The sequence below is a fragment of the Lissotriton helveticus genome, chromosome 12 (genome assembly GCF_964261635.1).
Source record: "Lissotriton helveticus chromosome 12, aLisHel1.1, whole genome shotgun sequence".
Lineage (NCBI taxonomy): Eukaryota > Metazoa > Chordata > Amphibia > Caudata > Salamandridae > Lissotriton > Lissotriton helveticus.
In genome coordinates this window covers 847,889,788-847,915,041 of record NC_136073.1, presented here as the reverse complement: position 1 = coordinate 847,915,041, position 25,254 = coordinate 847,889,788, and the positions used below count along the sequence as shown (strand labels likewise).

Below are 25,254 nucleotides of genomic sequence, written 5' to 3'. Positions count from 1 at the left end.
CAGCCATTGAGAATCACGAGTCAACGAAAAACACAATTATACAGCAAATAACAGAAACTAATGTGGAAGAATAACACTGGAAAAAGTCCAAGTTGCTACAAATCAGAAGCCAACAAGAGAAATATTTATCCTGCAGAAAAAAGGTTTCTATGTGGAACAATAAGCAAAAAACAGCCAGAATTACACTGTATGTTAAGACAACCACAAGCAATCACAAGCCGAGAAAAGTTAGAATGGAGCTGCAGAAAACATCAGGTTTCTGGGAACTATGAACCAACAACATTCACAATTACACTGCTTAAAACCCCAGCTAATAAGGAAAATAAGCCACCTACAGTCAGAAGCACATTCAAACAAGCAGCAGTTGTTAGAAATCAGAAACCAAGAATAGCCAGAGTTACACTGCAGAAAAATGTAATTATGAGCAAACAAAAGCCATGAACATTCAGAACTGCACTGAAGCAACAAGAGCTGGTGGAACTCATTATCAGCCATCAACATTCACAATCAAACTGCAGAACACAGAAAAAAATGGGGGAAACGAGTTCAGTCAGAAATACCATGCAAAATGAAGCAGTGGGTGGAAAGCACAAACTGACAACAGTCACAGACACTATGCACAATGAAGTATCTGTGAGGAAGCACAAGGCAAGACTGTGCAAACTGGCACCGACAATCACAAGCCTCAGACCAGCAGAATGACTCTACAGGAAGTAATGGCTGCCACAAACCCCAAGCCAACAACAGTTGGACTTGCACCCAAGAAAACAATAGTTATTGGTTGTCAGAAGTCAACAATATTCAATAGCAACCTGCAAGCAACAAAGGCTGCTGGGGGAAAGAACCGCATACAGTCTGGATTAAACTGCAAAGAACAGCAGCTGGTGGAAAGCAGAAGCTAGCAACAGTCAAAGTTACACATTAGAAAAGGGACCACAAGCCAAGGACAGTCGGATAGTACTGCAGAAAACAAAGATACTGGGAGACACAAACCAACAACAGTCAGAATGAAACTTCAAGACATTGCATCTATTGGGGTTCAGTCGAATTTGTCCTCAGAAAACCTGTTTCCAACAAAGTCTAGAACTTCAGAATCACACCACAAAAACAACAGCTATCAAAATAAGGCCACAACAACAACAGTCAGAGCTACACAGTACTAACTGCTGACCGACTGACTTACCTAGTACATGTATATAGCTACCACTTACCCACACTGGGTCTCTAGGCGCTTTGGAGGAACACACACAAACAACAGAACCTCACAGCAGAATTAATATATCACAAGGAAGTGAGAACCAGCAGGAGGCAGAAATACACTCTAGAGACCAACAAGCAGAGGTCACAAGTCCATCTCTCGGCAGTGCCCACTGCACCCCCAGCATCACTGGTACTCACCCACTGGAGGAAGTGCTGGGTAACGTTCTCCTCATGCCCGTGCTGGAGGGGTTCAGGTCATATGCCAGGTGCCCCTGCAGCTCCCCCAGGGAGAAGTTGGGCCCGCCACCGGTCACGACAGGCGCTGCGAACAAAAGGACATGTGCCATGAGGTGGCGTGTGACAAAGAATAGACAGAGTGAACAACAGGTAATAAGGGGGTGGGGGCACTGAGGGGGGGCAAGGGACTCTGAGCAGGCACGTGGAAGCTACAGCGGGCACCGGAGGACTGGTATGGGAGGGCCCTGCCAGTCTGCTGGAGGACCTCTATGGGTCTGGCACTTTCAGCTAGGCATTTAGAGCCTCCCCCTTCTTAAGTGCTGCTGGGAGACCCTGCCAGTCTGTGCAAGTGCCAGGCAGCACTGATGCTCCCCAAGTTGTGCTAGTGCATGGGAGGCGCTGCCAGTCTGTGCCAGGCAGCACTGGTCCTTCCTAATCTGTGCTAATACGCCAGGCAGCAAAGGTCCTCTCCAGAGAGGCCCTGCCAGACTGTGCTAGTGCCAGGCATGAAGAAAGGATCACTCTGTCTGTGATAATGTCAGGAAGTGATGAACCCCAGCATGTGTGAGTGTCAGACAGGAAGAGGGGCTCTGTCAGTGTGTGCTGGTGTCAGACAGGTAGAGGGGCCCTGTCAGTGTGTGCTGGTGTCAGACAGGTAGAGGGGCCCTGTCAGTGTGTGCTGGTGTCAGGCAGGAAGAGGGGCCCTGTCAGTATGTGCTAGGGTCAGGCAGGAAGAAGGGCTCTGTCAGTGTGTGCTGGTGTCAGACAGGTAGAGGGGCCCTGTCAGTGTGTGCTGGTGTCAGACAGGTAGAGGGGCCCTGTCAGTGTGTGCTGGTGTCAGACAGGTAGAGAGGCTCTGTCAGTGTGTGCTGGTGTCAGACAGGAAGAGAGGCTCTGTCAGTGTGTGCTGGTGTCAGACAGGTAGAGAGGCTCTGTCAGTGCGTGCTGGTGTCAGGAAGGAAGAGGGGCCCCGTCAGTATGTGCTAGGGTCAGGCAGGAAGAAGGGCTCTGTCAGTGTGTGCTGGTGTCAGACAGGTAGAGGGGCCCTGTCAGTGTGTGCTGGTGTCAGACAGGTAGAGGGGCCCTGTCAGTGTGTGCTGGTGTCAGACAGGTAGAGAGGCTCTGTCAGTGTGTGCTGGTGTCAGACAGGAAGAGAGGCTCTGTCAGTGTGTGCTGGTGTCAGACAGGTAGAGAGGCTCTGTCAGTGCGTGCTGGTGTCAGGAAGGAAGAGGGGATCTGTCAGTGTGTGCTGGTGTCAGGCAGGAAGAGAGGCTCTGTCAGTATGTGCTGGTGCCAGACAGGAAGAGGGGCTCTGTCAGTGTGTGCTGGTGTCAGGCAGGAAGAAGGGCTCTGTCAGTGTGTACTAGTGTCAGACAGAAAGAGGTACTCTGTCAGTGTGTGCTGGTGTCAGACAGGAAGAGGGGCTCTGTCAGTGTGTGCTGGTGTCAGACAGGAAGAGGGGCTCTGTCAGTGCGTGCTGGTGTCAGGAAGGAAGAGGGGATCTGTCAGTGTGTGCTGGTGTCAGGCAGGAAGAGAGGCTCTGTCAGTATGTGCTGGTGCCAGACAGGAAGAGGGGCTCTGTCAGTGTGTGCTGGTGTCAGGCATGAAGAGAGGCTCTGTCAGTATGTGCTGGTGCCAGACAGGAAGAGGGTCTCTGTCAGTATGTTCTAGGGTCAGGCAGGAAGAGAGGCTCTGTCAGTGCGTGCTGGTGTCAGGAAGGAAGAGGGGATCTGTCAGTGTGTGCTGGTGTCAGGCAGGAAGAGAGGCTCTGTCAGTATGTGCTGGTGCCAGACAGGAAGAGGGGATCTGTCAGTGTGTGCTGGTGTCAGGCAGGAAGAGGTTATCTGTCAGTATGTGCTGGTGTCAGTCAGGAAGAGGTGATCTGTCAGTGAGTGCTAGGGCCAGGCAGGAAGAGGGGATCTGTCAGTGGGTGCGGGTGTCAGGCAGGATGAGGGGATCTGTCAGTGGGTGCTGGTGTCAGGCAGGAAGAGGTGCTCTGTCAGTGAGTGCTAGGGCCAGGCAGGAAGAGGGACTCTGTCAGTATGTGCTGGTGTCAGGCAGGAAGAGGGGCTCTGTCAGTGTGTGCTGGTGTCAGGCAGGAAGAGAGGCTCTGTCAGTATGTGCTGGTGTCAGACAGGAAGAGGGGCTCTGTCAGTATGTGCTAGGGTCAGGCAGGAAGAGAGGCTCTGTCAGTGGGTGCTGGTGTCAGGCAGGAAGAAGGGCTCTGTCAGTATGTACTAGTGTCAGACAGAAAGAGGGAGTCTGTCAGTGTGTGCTGGTGTCAGGCAGGAAGAGGGGCTCTGTCAGTGGGTGCTGGTGTCAGGCAGGAAGAAGGGCTCTGTCAGTGTGTACTAGTGTCAGACAGAAAGAGGGACTCTGTCAGTGTGTGCTGGTGTCAGGCAGGAAGAGGGGCTCTGTCAGTGTGTGCTGGTGTCAGGCAGGAAGAGAGGCTCTGTCAGTATGTGCTGGTGTCAGGCAGGAAGAAGGGCTCTGTCTGTGAGTGCTAGGGCCAGGCAGGAAGAGAGGCTCTGTCAGTGGATGCTAGGGTCGAGGCAGGTGGAAGCCCCCTTCTCTGTGCTGCTGTCAGGCAGGTAGAGTGGACCGGGTGACATTAGTCTGCAGCAGGGGCCTTAGAAGGATGTCTCTGTCCTATGAGCTAGTGCTGGAGTCTCAGTGCCTGTCTGTCTGTCTGTCTGTCTGTGCAAGAGTCAGGCAGCCACTGCTTGCTGCTGCATGAAGAGAACAAGTATGTGAATATTTGAATGACGTGTTTATCATCTTACATTTTGCTCCCGCGTCAGGCCAGTGATATCCCAGCCAGGAACTGACTGTCCGTCCCCCCTCCCCCCATCTCGGTAGGGACTCTTGTAAACCTACTGGATGAGGAGAAGAGAGAAGTAGAAACAGAGAGGAGAGAGAGAGAGAGAGAGAGAGGTGGTCAAGAAACGCTCTGATAACTCATCAATTATAAGCCACACCCACTAAAGAGAGCCACGCCCAGGAGGGGGCAGTAGAGAGCATCTGGGGCGGATGAGGGACGGTGTGGGTGCATAACTAGCGCAGTGAGGACTGGTTTCCAGGAGCTGCTTGTAGGGTGAGGGTCAGACTGGCCTGTTGGGCACCTGGGATTTCCCTGGTGGGCTGCAAGCGAGATGGCTACTTTAGTCCAGCTTGCGCTGCCACGACCCAGCCTTGAATGCGCTCCGCCAGTATAGTTTAAAAATTGTGTTGTAACGTCCACTATTTGGACGAGCTTTCACTGCCTCCCCTCAGTCCAAGGCAGGATTAATTTAACTGTTTTGGCCATGGATGATTTTGGTTTTCAGCCCCCACCTTATAGGATTTAGCCAAATGAGTAAAAAAAACTTGACAGGAAAAATTTCCAACTTCACTCTAGGAGAAGTTTACTTTCCTTAGAGCAGTTGGATTTCCTGCCCAAGTTGTGCAGGGCTTTAAGTTGCAGAACTGTATACCATACGTTTATTTATCGAGAAGAAAATGGCTGCCTGTAGGCGGGATTCACCCTGAGGAGTCTTGAGAAGTGATACCTTCCCGCTGCCACACAGGGCCCTCTGACACTCTTTTAAATGCTTGCCAGCTTTGCATCGCATGGAGCTGCCAAGTTTTGTTTAAAAAAAGTTAAGGACAAGGGGGCCTATTCACAAAGGGAAGCTTCAAGGGTGGGGAACTTTGTATAAAAGGGAATAGGGAAGACCACAAGCTGACAAGAAACTCATGCAACTCACATCTATTAAGTAAAAATCCCCAAAAAACAGAATTTACAACCATACCCAACTCTCCTTTTTCACAAGGGTCCCTGCACTCCCAGGATGCAACACACCAGTTTTAGAATCTAGGGTGCACCTACCACACTTAAGAGGAACAGGAGCTTCACTAAGGAGGAACAGCAAAGTCTGCCTACATGCAACATTAGTGGACTGTACGGAGAACAGCCATGACAACGAGGAGATTACCCCGCACTGCCATTACAACTCGGGGATTACAACGAAAGTCGTTACAACGACTTTCGCTGGAGGGCGCTGATGGATAGGGAATAGTTTAATTTTCTATCCAACACCTTCCCTACTGTCAACGTGGGCTGGAGTTGGAATAGAAAATTAAACTATTCCACTATCCAGCGCCCTCCAGCGAAAGTCGTTGTAACGACTTTCATTGTAATCCCCGTGTTTTAATGGTATGCGGGGTAAAAGCCCGCGTTGCAATGACATACAACCGAATGTACATGCTGCACTGACTTTCAGGTGTTGATTGGGGGGGGGTGTAAGTCATTTCCTCCTTGTAGTATCAGGTGTGCTTAATATATGTGACTTCTGTGTGTAATATGTCTGTTATCTTACTCCTATTTTTTTTTTTAAATGTTTAATTAAAAATATTTGTATTTTTATTAGAGTTACATGTTTTTAATATCCGGTCACCCTATTTGCAGTATGAGGTGAGTTGAAAGTGCTTGATTCTTAGTGATGAAAAATGTATTCTAATACTCACACATTATAAGCATGCTAATGAATATAAAGTTATAATTAATTAAAATAAATGAAAACAAAATGTTATAATGCATCATAACAACGTTTTTAATTTTAAATAATTAATAACAATAACAATTATTAGGAAGTGACATTTAAAATTAGAAATCAATAATGAAGTAATTGTTGTAATATTACTTCCATTAAAATACTTAATGTAACTTTAAACACATGTATTTTATATCATTCCCCATGTGGTGGTAGATTGACTGTTGTTTTTTTCCCACGGATTTCTATGTGAGTGAGTTGCAGTACCAGTAATTGGCCATGTGTGGTGTTTCACTTACTCCAAAGCTTGATAGAGTAGATTTGTGCTTTTATTTTGTCAATAGAACTACTTTGGAAGATGTTTTGGTTACTTTTGTGAATTGCAATTGCCTTTCTTATTTGTGGGTGTGCTCAGTATTTTTAATTCCCTCCCTAGACACTTTATTAGGTTTCTCCAAACCACATTTAATTTAAGTAGTAAATATTCCCCGTTCTCCATCCACTTCCCCTTGCCCCTCCCACTTTTACTACTATAACGGCGACCTCTGCGTGCAGAGGTCTACGCACTCATGGCGGGCTCCTCCACCCAGTAGGGGTGGGAGAGGCAGGATGTGTACTACTGCAGCGCTATTTCCCCTCCATAAAATTCCTTTGTGAATTGGCCCCACAATGTTGCACAACATTAAGCTTCAGAAGTGTGCACCCCATATCCAATTGAAAACGCTGCTGTTCCCAAAATAAAGTCCCCTCTCCCCTCTGGTCTCCACAAATGCTACAGATTGAAAACGCTGCTGTTCCCAAAATAAAGTCCCCTCTCCCCTCTGGTCTCCACAAATGCTACAATTGAAAACGCTGCTGTTCCCAAAATAAAGTCCCCTCTCCCCTCTGGTCTCCACAAATGCTACAGCGCGGGGATGCCTCCGGGTCACCAGGCGCTCTATAAATCGCTAAATAAATAATAAATAAATATTTGTAAGGTCCTGGCTACCTAGAAACACTCCTATAACAAGACTTTCGGTGAGACCATCAGCGCCTGGTAGGGACCAGCCTTGGTCTTAATAGATGAATTTTGACCTAGATAATCTGTGCTAAAATCCTGATCAGTGGTTCCAGCCAGCGCGCAGAACCCCAAGTAAGGCTCATCGGCTTGAAGACCCCTCAACCACTCCTACTCACATCTTGTATACCTTAGCAATCTGCGCAGCACCCGCGTATCGCTTATCGCGGTGTGTTGGAACTATTCTGTGTATGCGCACAAAACGAAGCGCGATCTGTGTGAAATGGGCCATCAAATTAACCAAAATCCAGATGGAACTGTGCTCAGGCAGGGGAGGTGGAACAGTCTGATCTGGGAGGTGGAACAGTCTGATCTGGGAGGTGGAACAGTCTGATCTGGGAGGTGGAACAGTCTGATCTGGGAGGTGGAACAGTCTGATCTGGGAGGTGGCAGGACCAGTATGGCAGGTCTTGAAGATGTTGTGACACAATTGGTTCCCAACCAGATAGTAGTCGCGGGGTCATTGTGGAGCAAGTGGGCCGTATTTTTAAAATGTAGTAATTAAGCTTAAATGGCAGATAGCGAGAAAGGATGGTGGATCCGTTTTGCACTTCAAGCCAAGTCTTTTAATGCTCCCCGTGCAAGGCCTTTGAAGCGATAACTACAGAGACCCAGTGGTTTCTGTAATTGCAGCATTGTTACTTCCAGGCGCCCTGGGAAGTGATCCAAATCAGGGTTGGTACCGTCAGGTAAGGGCATGAAAAGTGATTTCCGATGTCTACGAAGTTGGATGAAGTCGTGCCAACTTCCTCGACTTTGCCGCGGGCCATGGTAGTTTCACTTCCTTGACCGCCCTGCAGTCAGATGTCCCACCCAACATGAACAAATTCAGGCTGCGTCATCTGAGTGGCAGCAGGGAAAACCATTAGTACTGCTTGGCAACATCATCTGGCAGCAGGGAAAACCACTGCTGGTCCCTAATTGACATTATAAGAATATATTCATATTTGCTGGCACCTATCAGATTTACTTTTGTGGAAAAATAGGCCAATGAGTCAAACTACTCATTCCAGTAAATCTGTGACTAGGGTGTAGTAAAGAAGCGCCCTGGGTCAGTTTCTCATTCATAAGTTTTTGAAGACTCACTAATTCGTAGGTTTGAGGATGTTCTCCACATTTTTATAGACTTCTATCCCACCATGGGAAATTATTTCTGGAAAGGGAATATATTTTACCTTCCTGAATTGGACAGTATTGGACACAACCCTATATTTTATGGGGTGCAGGTGGAGGGGGCTTGCCATGGAGAGAAAAAATCCCTCTAGACAATAACACAACTTTTTTACATTACTTTTGAACATTTGTGCCATGTTTACTTCAACGCATTGTCTGCATTTGGAAAATTTGTTGCTCTGTACTCCATGGACCCTAAGTAAGCCTGGAGATGTGTGACTTACGTAGATGTCCATGGTGCACAATGTAGGCATACATGTATGAAGCCTAGATGTATCAATTTTCTATGAATTTAACCAATATTGATTCTGGTGAACGTTGGCTTGCGTGACGCGTGTTAAGAGATGGCGGTCTGAGATACTCACTCCGTGACACCTGGATAAGTTCTGTCACGCTGAAGACACCGGACGTCATGAAGCTCTCCTGGAAGTCGGTCGTCTCTGAAAGAGAAAGAGTTACGTGAGTGAGTCGCGAGTTCCTTAGAGAAGGAAACCGAGAGATACAAGTATGGAGTTCTGACTTGAAAATCCTCAGATGACCCTTCAAAAGCCTGGTGTGTACGTTCCAGTAATAGCCTTTCAGATTTTAAGAGCCACTTCATCAAAGCTTTGTGTCCAGAACATCTTAATATAGGGAGGGCAGATGGCCAACAGATGTCTTAAATTAGCTTTGATCTCTATGCACCTTGAACAACAAGATTTTATTATTCTCACGTGTATAGATGGATAGGAGCGTAGTAAAACAAGTGCTTGATTTGTAAAAGAATAAGTGCCAAGTCCAAAAGTATTGCTCAGAAGCCCACATCTCCAGTGCGATCGAGTAACAGGGTGTCGATTTTAAAGGTGCGTAGTCTTGAATCCACCTCACGCCTCGTTGATCGACCAACAGACCCTACAGCCCTGATTATCGCACTCATGCAGGTTATTTTTCATCCCTGCTTTCTCTCTTTGCCAATGTTTTGTATCTTTTTTTCCTCCTTCTTTCTCCTGTTTGGGTTTTTTCTCTTTTGCTCAGGGTCAGAATCTGATGAAGAAAACAAGTGTTGTCCTCCGATAATGAGTGCATGTGCACCCCATCGGCATCCACAAGTTCACATTAAGGACCGAGCAGAACCAACTTGTTTCGTGATGTCACAGTTTCAAGATGGCGGGCAGGACTACTATTTTTATGTGGTCAAGGAAAGCCTGCACATCAAATTAATAGCCAATAGCTCGTCAGACTATTTCCCACAGATTGTCAGATTTAGCTACTAATACTATGAACATTTTTGTATAATTTAATAATCAAAGGTCATTTACTATGAGAAGTAAGATGTTGCATTTTTAAGGAGCATTGAGGTTTTTAACCCAATCATGTCTGTATTATCTGTAAAAGGCTCAAAGTTACAAATATCTTAACAAGCCTAGCCAGTTTTGCTCTGACTGTCTAAAAACCTTATCAAGATTATTGATAAAAAATTACCTTCGTTTTGCAGTTTAGGTATCTATCACCTGACGTTCAACGATCGACAAAGATCCACCTTGGGGCTTATCCTGATATTGATGGTATTTGGAGTTTACAAAGATCCCTAATAGTATTTTCTATTTCTTTACTATAATTCTTATTAAAGATATCGTTGGATAAAACCTGAAAAGATGGCCTCATAAACCTCTCTCAGTAAACAGATTTATGAGTCTAGACCCACCTTTGCAGCTCTCCATTAGGTCATCTTACCTCTTTCCACCTTGGCCAACTAGGGGATTCACAAATTTAGACTGTACCATATTCGAGTGGAGTCGTAGGTCCTGAATATATCTATAGTGCTTAACTCAGTTTTCTGCGCGAACACAGGGTGTGGAATTAAAGGTTGAGTGGTAAACAATGCACCCGGTGCAATTTTCCCCGATTAAATTTCAGATGTTCAAAGCGGCCAAAATTTACTATGGCAAAAAAGAGTACTTGGTACAATCCGATGCATGCGTACCTTGGAATGCACCAATTCCACAAGTAATAACCCATTATTCTTGGCAGTACTCGGACTTGTAGACATTTCAAGCACCCAGTAAAAACCTCACCCCAGGGGAATGGTATTTTCTTGTGTGGTAAGTGTCCCACCCCATTCAGGCCCGTCTGTAATTGGGTCTTAGTTGTTCGTCTGCTCTCGTCTCATATACCGCCCCTCCTCTCTAGATACCACTACCAATGGATGGTTGGGTTATTTAAAATTACCTTGGGTAAACAGAGGGGAGGGGACTGAAACAGGTATTATGCGTCCTATTGTGGTAAACTCTGGACACATTAACCTGTTAACTGATTCTTCCCCACATCCAATATGATGATATATACCTATGTGGCATCGATCGAGAGTGCCACTATGGTTTATGCATTGGGCCGAACTGGTCATTTAACCCATCAGAATTTTGGCCAGGGCTGGTGAGGGTGGGCGGGGGAGCAGCCTGAGCCTGTGGAGGTCTATTTTTGAGGACTCAGAGCCTTCAAAAAGACCGTCCAGTTCCCAGGGGTTAATTCAGGGGCGTTAGAATTATGTGATTATGCAGCCGCTGTGTTTTTCGCATAATAATGGATTTGCCGCATTTGCCACACAATCCATCATCTGCTGCATATTTTAACACAAAAAAATAGTTTGTTGCTCAAATGGATCAAAAGTTACTAAAAATGTGGCAATGCTTCTTGCTGTGCAATGGAAGGCACTTTGCAAAGGTTTACTGTTCACCTTTCGGTCACATATCGCTGTATTTGGGTGGTAAGCTAGTACCAATGAGGTGAAACCTTTGTCCAGACAGTGTTCAAATATGTTCAAATTATACAACAATGAAGTGATACTATCATAAAATGTGCCGCATTATACTGCATAATTTGCATTTACTTGACACATAGGGCCAGATTCATCATACAAAAATCTGCTCGCAAAGGGGCAGATTCTCAGAATCTGCTCCTTTGCGAGCAGTATTTTTGCATTTGAGATGCATCATCCCAAATGCAAAAATCGCAATTTTAGAAATCGCTAAATTGCGATTATTTGCATTTAAGGAATCTCAAATTGAGATTCCTTAAATGCAATGCATGAAAGTATTTAAAATTGCGAATTCGCTAATAGGGCACGCAAATTACTGTGAAGTACAACTTCATGGTAATTTGCAAAAACTTTGAAAAATGCACTTAAGTGCATTTTTCAAAGTTTTATGTTGCGCAGACACATGCCTTAAGGGCATGTGTGTGCGCAACATATGTGCACATATCAATTTCAGGGGTGCAACAGGGTGTCCTTTGACACCCCTTCACCCTTGAAATCGCAATCTCAATTTGCAAATCGCTAATTGCGATTTGCAAATTGAGATTGTCTCCCCATTCCTTCCTATGAGCCTGTAGGCCCATAGGAATGAATGGGGAGGTATTCCTTAATTGCGACTCGCAATTTGCGAGTCGCAATTAAGGAATTCTAAGAAATCGCTATTTTTAAAGTGATTTCTTTATGCATTCCATTTTGCAATTCCTTAATAGCGAATCGGTATTTTTCGCTATTAAGGAATCGCAAAGTGGGTTGTTGATGCATCTGGGGGATAATTTAGTAAACCCTGCCGCATAATGTGGTCCTCCCTTGCCGCATTATTCCAGTGGTCCTGGGTTTATTGCAGAAGACACAGAGAAAATAGAGAGAAAGAAAGAAAAAACAAAAGAGAAATTGAGAACAGAAGAGAGAGAAAGGCTTGGATATTTTTCTGTCCTGGCTGCTTTTGAATCCAACCTTGTTTATTTCATAATTATTATCGCACCCAGGTAGACATTTTCCCCGTGTAATAATTATCTGTAAATACGACTTTCCCCTTTTAAACGTGAAATAACATGAAGAAAATATGCGTGTCTCGGTATTTACTGGGCGACTGTCGCCCCAATAAATTGAACCTGCTGGAATCAGTTTGGGCTATGAACTTTATTGGTCCTGGTAATTATAAACAGGTGCTTGCACAGGGCTCATAAAAACGGGTTTTCGTAATCGAGGTCCGTCTGAGAAAAATTGTAGTATGACTTTATTGCAGAAATAAATCAATATTTAAAGAAAGGGGAATGTTACACTAAATGAATACCAGCATATCAAATCATTGAAAAAATATGTCTCGGATGAATACAATTAGAACCAGAATTATGTGCAAGACCCCCAAAGCAATTTATGTGCAAGAGCCCAACAGAATTATGAGAAGACCCCCAACACAATTATGCGAAGACCCCCAACACAATTATGTGAAGACCCGCAAAACAATTATGTGAAGACCCGCAACACAATTATGTGAAGACCCCCAACACAATTATGTGAAGACCCCCAACACAATTATGTGAAGACCCCCAACACAATTATGTGAAGACCCGCAACACAATTATGTGAAGACCCGCAACACTATTATGTGAAGACCCCCAACACAATTATGTAAAGACCCGCAACACAATTATGTGCAAGACCCCCAACACAATTATGTGAAGACCCGCAACACAATTATGTGAAGACCCCAACACAATTATGTGAAGACCCCCAACACAATTATGTGCAAGACCCCCAACACAATTATGTGAAGACCCGCAACACAATTATGTGAAGACCCGCAACACAATTATGTGAAGACCCCCAACACAATTATGAGAAGACCCTCAACACAATTATGAGAAGACCCTCAACACAATTATGAGAAGACCCTCAACACAATTATGTGAAGACCCCCAACACAATTATGAGAAGACCCTCAACACAATTATGAGAAGACCCTCAACACAATTATGAGAAGACCCTCAACACAATTATGTGAAGACCCCCAACACAATTATGAGAAGACCCTCAACACAATTATGAGAAGACCCTCAACACAATTATGAGAAGACCCTCAACACAATTATGTGAAGACCCCCAACACAATTATGAGAAGACCCTCAACACAATTATGAGAAGACCCTCAACACAATTATGTGAAGACCCGCAACACAATTATGTGAAGACCCGCAACACAATTATGGGTAAGGCCCGCAAAACAATTATGTGAAGACCCTTAACACAAGTATGTGCAAGACCCCCAACACAATTATGAGAAGACCCTCAACACAATTATGAGAAGACCCTCAACACAATTATGAGAAGACCCTCAACACAATTATGTGAAGACCCGCAAAACAATTATGTGAAGACCCTTAACACAAGTATGTGCAAGACCCCCAACACAATTATGTGAAGACCCTCAACACAATTATGAGAAGACCCTCAACACAATTATGAGAAGACCCTCAACACAATTATGAGAAGACCCTCAACACAATTATGTGAAGACCCCCAACACAATTATGAGAAGACCCTCAACACAATTATGAGAAGACCCTCAACACAATTATGTGAAGACCCGCAAAACAATTATGTGAAGACCCTTAACACAAGTATGTGCAAGACCCCCAACACAATTATGTGAAGACCCTCAACACAATTATGAGAAGACCCTCAACACAATTATGTGAAGAACCGCAACACAATTATGTGAAGACCCGCAACACAATTATGAGAAGACCCTCAACACAATTATGAGAAGACCCTCAACACAATTATGTGAAGACCCGCAACACAATTATGAGAAGACCCTCAACGCAATTATGTGAAGACCCTCAACACAATTATGTGAAGATCCTTAACACAAGTATGTGCAAGACCCCCAACACAATTATGTGAAGACCCTCAACACAATTATGTGAAGACCCGCAACACAATTATGTGAAGACCCGCAACACAATTATGAGAAGACCCTCAACACAATAATGAGAAGACCCTCAACACAATTATGAGAAGACCCTCAACACAATTATGAGAAGACCCTCAACACAATTATGTGAAGACCCGCAACACAATTATGTGAAGACCCGCAACACAATTATGGGTAAGGCCCGCAAAACAATTATGTGAAGACCCTTAACACAAGTATGTGCAAGACCCCCAACACAATTATGTGAAAACCCCCAACACGATTATGAGAAGACCCTCAACACAATTATGAGAAGACCCTTAACACAATTATGTGAAGTCCCACAACACAATTATGAGTAAGGCCCGCAAAACAATTATGTGAAGACCCTCAACACGAGTATGTGCAAGACCCCCAACACAATTATGTGAAGACCCCCAACACAATTATGAGAAGACCCTCAACACAAGTATGTGCAAGACCCCCAACACAATTATGTGAAGACCCTCAACACAAGTATGTGCAAGACCCCCAACACAATTATGTGAAGACCCACAACACAATTATGGGTAAAGACCGCAAAACAATTATGTGAAGACCCCCAACACAATTATGTGCATGACCCACAACACAATTAATGTGCAAGACCCCCAACACAATTATGTGAATGACCCACAACACAATTATGTGCATGACCCACAACACAATTATGTGCATGACCTGCAACACAATCATGGGTAAGGCCCACAACATAATTATGTGCAAGACCCCCAACACAATTATTTGCAAGACCTCCAACACAATAGGGGCAAGACTCCCAACACAATTATGGAGAATACCCACAACACCGCGGTCAAGCACCTGACAATCCTAGCCATCCTTGGGGACCCGCGCTCCGACCCAGGCCTGTCTTCCACCAAACCCTACATTGCAATGGTCATATCTTAAGAGTCACTGTTGAAGCGATTTACCCACAAAAGCAACCTTCTCGCCCCCCAAATGGGTAATAACGTACAAGTACTCATCTTTATTTAGCACAAATGCATGCTACCAGTACACCATGACTTTGCTGCAAAAAACAGTAAAAACTGTTAAATGACCCGCTGACACCAAAGAAAATTGCAAAAAATCAAAACCCAAGAAAACGAGAGCTATGTCCACTCATCACCAAAAAGAGAAGACTGGGTGGGTGCAGAGCCGGGACCACCGCTCTATTCCAACCCGAGGACAGATCCCATATGAGCTTTCTGCACTTCCGGTGGATGCAAGCTGTGCTACGGAAGTGATCTGGGTAGTGGCGGCACTGTAGGATAAAACAAACCTGAACCTACATAGTTTCTTTGTAGGAGCGGTACGTCGCGCCTACTCCAAATCTGTTTTTACCCGTTCAGGAAGCTCTCTTTCATAGGAGTAGGCTGTACCGTCTCTTGTAGTTCCTGTTCACCTCTTTTAGTAAAAATCAAAAACCTTTAATTTGGTGTGCCTTCTCAATATCGACCCAGAATTTCGATGGGGCACAATTTAGCGGACAACATATAAACAAAAAATATCAACAGGTAAGTCAGTCTAGATTTTCCATATCAAACTCCACAGATATGTATCTATAAGATACATATATCTTCAAGGTATGTAGATGTGGGGTTAGGAATAATAAATCTATACTTGCCTATATGCACGTATCTTTCGATATTTCGTCCCTCAATATGCTGTCATCGAAATTCTTCTACCACGATATTCCAGCGGTTGATATTCAGTAGTACAATCCAGTAATTTTAGGGTAGCGTCTTAAACAGAGATATCAGGCATCCATAGTTAGTGGTGATTAATAACTAGGTAGATTAGTGGCGCCTTGGGGCTCGTCTACACTGACTCTGTACTCGGATGTGGAGCCAAACGTCTCTACTAAGCTCTTAATTTCAGTAATTGTCCTAATGGAATCCTGTGGGTTAACAGATACATAATTGACAAACACAGAGATCAAGGTAGCCTGATAATTACTAGTGTATAGAACAGCATTTCCCATTAGCAATTCTGAACACATAAATGATCTCTCATGTAAAGCACATAATGTAGGCTTCTAGTTCCGGGCCCGCCTCCATTGTACGGACGGCTATGGTGAAGCAAATAGTAGACGTTTACGTTTCTTCAGGCCGCGGTGTCTCAGCATTGCTAGTGGCTGAGCTGTGCTCTGGTGTTACAAGAAGAAGGGGCCCTTGGCATGGAACTGACAAAAAAAATCACATATCATTATCAAGTCAATTTGTGCTCCCAGCTTGCATTGCTTTGCATCACGTCACACCAAGTTGGACCATGGTGTACACATGACAGAGTGATCCTATTGAGGGCAGGGTGGACCTGTTTCACGTGTCTCGATGTATTGACAACGTCTTGCAAACTAATTAACTGTTGCCAATTTTTGGAAGTCATGTTTCTAACCATTCTACATCATTTTGTGGGTTGAGCCTGTTTAGGTTTAGTTTTTTTGTCATTTGTGGTTGTTCAGCATTCTTGGCTCACCACTGGCAAAAAACTTGCGGTCAAAGGGGAATATGAATTCTCTTCAAGGGTTTCTACTGCTCACAAAATTGGCGAGCTGTCCCTAGTTGCGAGTGAAGCTGGGTGATACGGTATATGCTCTGTGTCTAAAGGGAGCTTGTACTACCTTTGCTCAGGCTGAATCTGCTCTGTGTGTGTGGGAAGCCTGCACATCTATTAGTTCCACAGCACGCGCTCTGTGTGTGGCTGAACACTACACGTCAGATCTTTCTGCTGTACCTGTTCTGTGCGTGATGTAAGCCTGCACAACCTCCTCTGTGTATGAGGGAGGCCTGCCCGTCTGATGATTCTGCGGTACTTGCTCTGTGTGTGAGAGAAGCCTGCGTGACTGATGGTTCCGCTGGACCTGCTCAGTGTGTGACAGAACACCGCACGTCTGTAGGTTCTGCTGTACTGGCTCTCTGTATCAGGTAAACCTGCACGACTGATGGTTCTGCTGTACCTGTTCTTTGCGTGTACTGCTCTCCGTGCAATAGAAATCTGAGGGACTGATGGTTCTGCTGTACCTGCTCTGTGTGAGAGGGAAGCCTGTGCGTCACATAGTTCTGCTGTACCTGCTCTGTGTGAGAGGGAAGCCTGTGCGTCACATAGTTCTGCTGTACCTGCTCTGTGTGAGAGGGAAGCCTGCGCGTCACAGTTCGGCTGTACCTGTTCTGTGTGAGAGAAGCCTGCGCGTCACATAGTTCTGCTGTGCCTGCTCTGTGTGTGAGGGAAGCCTGTGCGTCACATAGATCTGCTGTACCTGCTCTGTGTGAGAGGGAAGCCTGCGCATCACAGTTCTGCTGTACCTGCTCTGTGTGAGAGGGAAGCTTGCGCGTCACATAGATCGGCTGTACCTGCTCTGTGTGAGAGGGAAGCCTGCGCGTCACAGTTCAGCTGTACCTGCTCTGTGTGAGAGATGCTTGCGCGTCACAGTTCAGCTGTACCTGTTCTGTGTGAGAGGGAAGCCTGCGCGTCACATAGATCGGCTGTACCTGCTCTGTGTGAGAGGGAAGCCTGCGCGTCACATAGATCGGCTGTACCTGCTCTGTGTGAGAGGGAAGCCTGCGCGTCACAGTTCGGCTGTACCTGTTCTGTGTGAGAGAAGCCTGCGCGTCACATAGATCGGCTGTACCTGCTCTGCGTGAGAGGGAAGCCTGCGCGTCACATAGATCGGCTGTACCTGCTCTGCGTGAGAGGGAAGCCTGCGCGTCACATGGTTCTGCTGTACCTGTTCTGTGTGAGAGGGAAGCCTGCGCGTCACATGGTTCGGCTGTACCTGTTCTGTGTCCTACAGAAGCCTATCGATACCTGTTCTCCGTACCCATGGCCGCCTCCGCTGATTGACGCTCCTTGCTGCCTCCCCTTCTGAAGGGGGCTGATGAGGCGCAGACATCTCTCCGAAGCAGGCCTGCCGAGGATGCTTAAACCGGGGAGACGCGGACACCGCCTTCCTCCCTCACCAGTCTGCTGAGGTTGGGATGCTAACAAGGAGCAGGTGGCAGCTGTGCTCAGGCAGATGTGTGGCGAGGGGCACAATATGCGAAGCAGATGTTGGGTGTCTGCTCTGCGCTGCGTGCCAGCCCGCGCTCTCAATCTGCGGCTGCAGATTTCAATATTTACTCTGTCTTTGCATCTGTTTCTGCGCCAGCGACAGCGGCTCGTCCTCTGCGTCCCCTGTTGTGCTCCTGCTGTGCAGGCGCAACCCAGCCTCATCCTTTGGAGAGGGGGTGGCGGTGTCTGGACCACCAGGGACCTTGTAGCCTGGACCACTAATTGCTCTTTGCTTGACCCACTCAGGCTGTGGTAAGGGGAAACAACCATTACAACGCAGTCATTACAACACACTACCTTTACAACGCAGCTATTACAACGTGACTACCTTTACATCTCATGCCAATACAACGCATGCCATTACAACGCATGTCATTACAACGCATACCAATACAACCCATACCAATAAAATGCATACCAATCAGGCACGCAACACCCATTGGAATCAAAGGGCTTCAGCCCCCACCATCGTGTGTGGCAGCCCAGGCTCAGATAGCTCCCGGGCACACACGCAGCGGCACCCGAGCACTTCACAGGTCTTTAAAAGACCATGTGCATGTTAAAGAGGCTTTGTTGATGTTTCACCCCTTCTAAGAGCCCCTGCAGCGCCACTCTACCTACTGCTTAAAGTTTCAGCCCCCACCCCGAAATTTTTTCTTATCCCCCGAAATGTGGCTCTAGTTGCGCCTCTGATACCAGTTAGTTTAGGGTGGGTATGGGTTTTGGGGATACATGGGAATAGTAATTTTAACTCCTACACTATCCAACACTTTCCCTACTGTTGCACTCACTGGAGTAGGAATAGTAATTTTAGCCCCTACACTATCCAACACTTACCCCACTGTTACCCTAAAAGTATTATGCGTTGTAATGGTATGCGTTGTAAAATCATTCAATGTAATGGTAGTTGTGATGTAAAAACCGCGGTGTAAAGGCATGCGTTGTATTTGTTTGCGTTGTAACATCATATATTCTGTGGTAAGGGCATCTCTTGCGTGAGAATCTGACACAAGAACCATCTGCGATCCAGTAAGAAGGCTTCTCGTTGGCTATCAAGGTCTACGCCATCAGGGGGCGGTATGGTACGCAGACCCCTATGTACAGCTGAAGGGTCTTTCTGCAGCCGTTCCAATATTGCACAAGGGGCCCTTAGTTTTTCTTCAGAGTTTGCCACCAGCGCGACTGAGTGCAATGGTTGCTGAACACTTAGGGAGGCTACCTCACCTTAGTTCCATCGCGTGCCTCTTTTTTCCTCGCTGTCTCTTTATCTCATGAAAACCAAGGATACCTCATCTTGATTCCACCCCATGCCTCTTTCTTCCACCCCCTGCACTTCCTGTCTCTTTATCTCATTAATACCAAGGCTGCCTGGTCTTGATTCCACCTCATGCCTCTTTCTTCCACCCCCTACACTTCCTGTCTCTTTATCTCATGAATACCGAGGCTGCCTGGTCTTGATTCCACCTCATGCCTCTTTCTTCCTCCCCTACACTTCCTGTCTCTTTATCTCATGGACACCGAGGCTGCCTGGTCTTGATTCCACCCCATGCCTCTTTCTTCCACCCCCTACACTTCCTGTGTCTTTATCTCATGAATACCAAGGCTGCCTGGTCTTGATTCCACCTCATGCCTCTTTCTTCCACCCCCTACACTTCCTGTGTCTTTATCTCATGAAAACCAAGGATTCCTCATCTTGATTCCACCCCATGCCTCTTTCTTCCACCCCCTACACTTCCTGTGTCTTTATCTCATGAATACCAAGGCTGCCTGGTCTTGATTCCACCTCATGCCTCTTTCTTCCACCCCCTACACTTCCTGTCTCTTTATCTCATGGACACCGAGGCTGCCTGGTCTTGATTCCACCTCATGCCTCTTTCTTCCACCCCTACACTTCCTGTCTCTTTATCTCAAGAACACCAAGGCTGCCTGGTCTTGATTCCACCTCATGCCTCTTTCTTCCACCCCCTACACTTCCTGTCTCTTTATCTCATGAATACCGATGCTGTCCGGTCTAGATTCCACCTCATACCTCTCTCTTCCACCCCCTACACTTCCTGTCTCTTTATCTCATGCATACAGAGGCTGCCTGGTCTTGATTCCACCTCATGCCTCTTTCTTCCTCCACTCTACACTTCCTGTCTCTTTATCTCATGGACACCGAGGCTGCCTGGTCTTGATTCTACCTCACGCCTCTTTCTTCCACCCCTACACTTCCTGTGTCTTTATCTCATGAAAACCAAGGATTCCTCATCTTGATTCCACCCCATGCCTCTTTCTTCCACCCCCTACACTTCCTGTGTCTTTATCTCATGAATACCGATGCTGTCCGGTCTAGATTCCACCTCATACCTCTCTCTTCCACCCCCTACACTTCCTGTCTCTTTATCTCATGAATACCGATGCTGTCCGGTCTAGATTCCACCTCATACCTCTTTCTTCCACCCCCTACACTTACTGTCTCTTTACCTCATGAACACCATGTTTGCCTGGTCTTGATTCCACCTCATGCCTCTTTCTTCCACAGCCCTTCACTGCCTGTCTCATTATCTCACACTTGCAGGCTCTTTCTTTCTAAGTCCTTCTTTCTCCCTTTGGCTCTATTTTCTTATATTTCTGTTCCTGCTTCTTTCTCTCTTTTCTTTCTTCTCTCTTCCTCTAAGTTCAAGTTTGATGATGAAAAATAAGACACGTCCCCCACCTATAAGTGCTGGTGACTGCCACCACGAACCACCAGCTCAAATTAAGCACTGTCCCCTACTTCAGAGAGAGAAGCTTGCAGGTTATTTCGATGATTCCAAAGATGTGTTCATAACTTTGGATCAGAATGTGTAAAGTAATTTTTTTCTTTTTGCTTACAACATTTTCAAACTTTGATTTTTGTGCTATGTAAAGGTTGCGGAGTTTCTCTGCCTCACTTTGCCTGCAAATTGTTTTCCACGTTGCAATATACTCTTTCAGCTTATGGACAGATTATTCCCTCTAATCGACCCCACCCAAACTGGAAATGGACAATTGATGCAAGCCATCCAGATTTTCACATGCAAGCACCAAAGTGGAAAACTTTGCAGTGTTTTCCATGACTTTAGTAAAAGTTGCTAAAAACGGAACCAGTATTTTTCTAGCAGTTTATGGTGCGACAAGTATGTGCATCTTCCGTGTGGTCATCACCAAATGGTTATCCTTGTTTTTATTTAATATTTAAATTTTTTTGTTGTTGTTGCAGTTTTATAGAGCGTGAACTCGACCTGAAGGTATCGTAGCACTTTACATGAGCACCAGTTACATTACACAAGGACATATTCTTTTTTGGTAGACACTTGGAGATTAGGTATTTTGCCCAGAATCACAGGACGTTGAGCCGACGCCAAGACTCAAACCTGGTTCCCCAGTTCCAAAGTCAGCATCTCTGGACGTTATGCCACATCCTCTCCCTTACAGATTACTGAATGGGTTTATACACTCCGACGCAAAATGTTGTGTTTGGCATGCTCATAAAGCCATTGCAGTGTCTAGAGTAGGACAGGCCTACTCAAAAATCTGGAGACTCCCCCCCACAGTTTAGTGCCTCTGAAAGACACACTCACCCAGCGTGATGGGCTTCGTGTCCTCCTGCTCTGAGCCGATCCCCGTCCGCGGACTGCTGTCCTGTTCGGAATCTGAAAGAGAAGAGGGACTGATGGTTAGACGCAGTGTGCCAGGGCACGCACTTGCAGTAATTACATGATGTCCCTACATGGACCCAGGCCCACTAGCCCACAACCCTAGGACCCATCACTGCATGCAGATGACAATTTATTTATTTATGCATTTTTTATACGGCGCAAACGTTGCCCAGAGGTGTCAGAGTGCTTTACAATAGAACAAATTAATTTACATAAGGAATGAGGGTAGCATAGAAGTAGGTAAAACTTCTTATAGGTACTCGTGGTGAAGTTACAGGTTAACGAGTTACAGCTACATTCAAGATTACATTATACGAAAAGGCGGCGCAATTAGGATTATACAAGTACAGAATACATATTTACAAAATTGACCTCTCGTGAGTGTCATGTGGCAATCAGGGTCATGACTTGGGTTGAGGCAAATTATTCATAAAAGTGTCTTTGGAAGATAAGAGTTTTAAGATCTGTTTTGAAAATCTGGAAAGAGGAGGTGATGCAAAGATTTCGAGGTTGTGAGTTCCAATTCTAGTTGCATTACCTGAGAAGGATTGCGCCATAAGTCTTTTCCCTTTGAAAGTTGGAGGTTCGAGCAATACATTTTCAGCATTGCGTGAAGGTCTGTAGCCACTTGATTTTTGAGTTTGTTAGCGAGGTAGCGAGGGGCGGAAGTGTGTACGGCTTTATGGGTGATGCAGGCAGTCTTGCAAATCGACCTAGCTTCAATGGGAAGCCAGCGAAGAGAAATAAGTATGGGTGTAATATGGTCATTTCTTTTGGCTCCATAGTTGAAAAGTGAAGCTGAATGGAGGATGGATTTTAGAGGGGAGAGGTGGGTTTTGGAGAGGCCCCCAAGGGGTGAATGTAAGTTAAGTCTTTTGTCCAGGATGACGCCTAGGGATTTGGTGCTGTAAACGATGGTGGGTTTGTTGTTAAGAATGTTCAAATTATCCATCCATCATTTGAACAGGAGGTGAAAAATTTGAGGTTGAGAGAAGAAGGAAGTCCATTTTAGAGGGATTTAGAATTAGATGAGATTTCATCCAACATTAAACGGAGTTGAGGGTGGTGTCGAGGATTGAAAAGTTGTTTGCGGAGGACACCTTGAGGTAGAGTTGGGTGTCGTCAGCATAGAGGTGATAATGGATCCCAGACTTTTTTAGAAGGTTTCACGGCGGTTCCATGTAAAGATTGAAAAGGGTAACCATCCCTGCATGGTAGCAAGTCCCCTAACTCCACTATAAGCTTCATGAAACAAACATCCCTGCTCATGGTCACTTATCCCCACTTTGTGCACCAACCTCCGACCCATATCATAATCTATATAATAGATGGTGTGCGGCCCTCTGTGCAGCCAGTCACTATAATGTCAGATGCGCAATCCTCAGAGGAGTCACTCACTCTATCACCTCTGTGCAGCCAGTCACTCTAATAGCAGCTACACAATCCTCAGAGAAGTCACTCACTCTATCACCTCTGTGCAGCCAGTCACTCGAATACAAGCTGTGATAACCTCAGGTGTCACTCACTCTAGCGCCTCTGTGCAGCAAGTCACTCTGATGTCAACTGCACAATCCACAACTGAGCCACTCACTCTATCACCTCTGTGCAGCCAATCACTCTAAAATCAGCTGCACAATCCCCAGAGGAGTCACCCACTCTAGCACCTCTGTGCAGCCAGTCACTCTAATACCAGCTGTGTAACCTCAGAGGCGTCACTCACTCTATCACCTCTGTGCAGCCAGTCACTCTAATGTCAGCTGCACAATCCTCAGAGGAGTCACTTACTCTAGCACCTCTGTGCAGCCAGTCACTCTAATACCAGCTGTGTAACCTCAGAGGCGTCACTCACTCTATCACCTCTGTGCAGCCAGTCACTCTAATGTCAGCTGCACAATCCTCAGAGGAGTCACTTACTCTAGCACCTCTGTGCAGCCAGTCACTCTAATACCAGCTGTGTAACCTCAGAGGAGTCACTCACTGTATCACCTCTGTGCAGCCAGTCACTCTAATGTCAGCTGCACAATCCTCAGAGGAGTCACTCACTCTAGCACCTCTGTGCATCCAGTCACTGTAATGTCAGCTGCACAATCCTTAGAGGAGACACTCACTCCATTACCTCTGTGCAGCCAGTCACTGTAATGTCAGCTACTTTATCATCAGAGGAGCTGCTTACTCCATATTAGGGGCTACACTGGAACTCTGGGCCGCCAGTCACTCTCATCTCAGCCGCACTTACCTGAAATAAAAAGTCATGGTGCACTAAACCTGATAGACACCCTGTCGTGCTTTAAAAGAGCTGCTCTAAACCCAGGGCAGCCACTCACTCTACCAATCACACAGGATGCACCAACCTCAGGGCCGTCAGTCGCCTTATATTACCAGCAGCAGTACCCCCAGAGTAGCCACTCGCTCCGTAATCCCTTCTGAATTATCCTCGGTGCAGAAGGCCACCTGTAAGTAGCCGGACACCACCCCAGAGTAGCCACTCACTGGATAAAGCAAGCTGCAGCAGCCTATGTCTGGCCAAACATCAAGACAATCTGAGGACAGTGGAATTATGCAGCAATTCAGGACGCAGGGAGCGAAAGCAAATTACTATGCAATCAGAAAGAAAACCACATATATTCTAAAGACACTATCAATGGTCAGCACCTGCAATGAAGTAATGAAGTCCACATGGGACATGCACATATTTACTATATGTATTTACTTTTTTGGCACAGCGCATTCTAGATCCCATCAAGGTGGATAGAATAAGAAAGTAAAGAATAAATGATTAAACTTAATGACAATAGTATTGTACTCAACAGATTGCAGGCTTACATGTTCACACTACTTGTAATAAAAGTGGTGCCTCTTATTCTAGCCATCCCAGTTATGTTTAAAAACCTTTCTTCTTGAACTAGGTGTTTATTACGTGTGCCTCTGGGAGCACCTCTTTCCCTGCCAGAGACAGTCCTGCAGAATATATTTATCACAAACTTGTTCCAATGGGACACACTTTGATATTTTAGACACAAGACCTTCATTAAAAGGGTGTCAAGATATGAGGCTTTCAGCCACACTCTGAGTGCCCCTTGAAATAACTCATGGTTTGAGAAAAAAATGAAAAATAAAACACTTTCACGACAAAGGATGTCTCGCTTGAAATATATATTCAAATCAGTGCTAAATTTGTAATTTGTATGGCTGGTGAGATTGAAAATTGGAGTGACAAACATCAAGGCTGTATAGTCTTGTTTCCTCCTTACGCCTCTTTTTTCCACCCCCTACACTTCCTCTCTCTTTTTTGCTCATGAATACAAAGCGGTATGGTCTTGATTCCACCTCATGCCTCTTCCTTCCACACCTACACTTCCTGTCTTTGTATCTCATGAATACCAGGCTGTCTAGTCTTGATTCCACCTCATGCCTCTTTCATTCACCACCAGGCCCTCCCTGCCCCTTTATCCCCCTCTTGCAGGTTCTTTTTCATCCCTGCTTCATCCCTTGTAACTCTTTTACTGTTTTTCTCATCTTCCTTCTTTCCCCATTTTGTGTTTTTCTCTCTGTTGAGCTGGATCAAAGTCTATTGAGGAACAATATGTGCTGGTCCT

At 45.8% G+C, this 25,254-nt stretch overlaps 1 protein-coding gene across 4 annotated transcripts in view; it reads right to left on the bottom strand.

The window, feature by feature from the left end:
• The window catches only part of NFIC (nuclear factor I C), a 322,708-nt gene that overhangs the window by 71,105 nt on the left and 226,349 nt on the right, over positions 1-25,254 (bottom strand). For 2 of the 4 annotated variants that reach the window (XM_078669817.1, XM_078669819.1), the window contains exons 3-6: positions 21,581-21,652; positions 8,565-8,639; positions 4,221-4,313; positions 1,399-1,522 (exon numbers count right to left, since the gene is read on the bottom strand). In XM_078669817.1, coding sequence (XP_078525943.1) covers positions 1,399-1,522; positions 4,221-4,313; positions 8,565-8,639; positions 21,581-21,652 — 364 coding nt within the window. The remainder of the gene's footprint in view (positions 1-1,398; positions 1,523-4,220; positions 4,314-8,564; positions 8,640-21,580; positions 21,653-25,254) is intronic. The other 2 variants (XM_078669818.1, XM_078669820.1) reach the window with 1 other exon arrangement.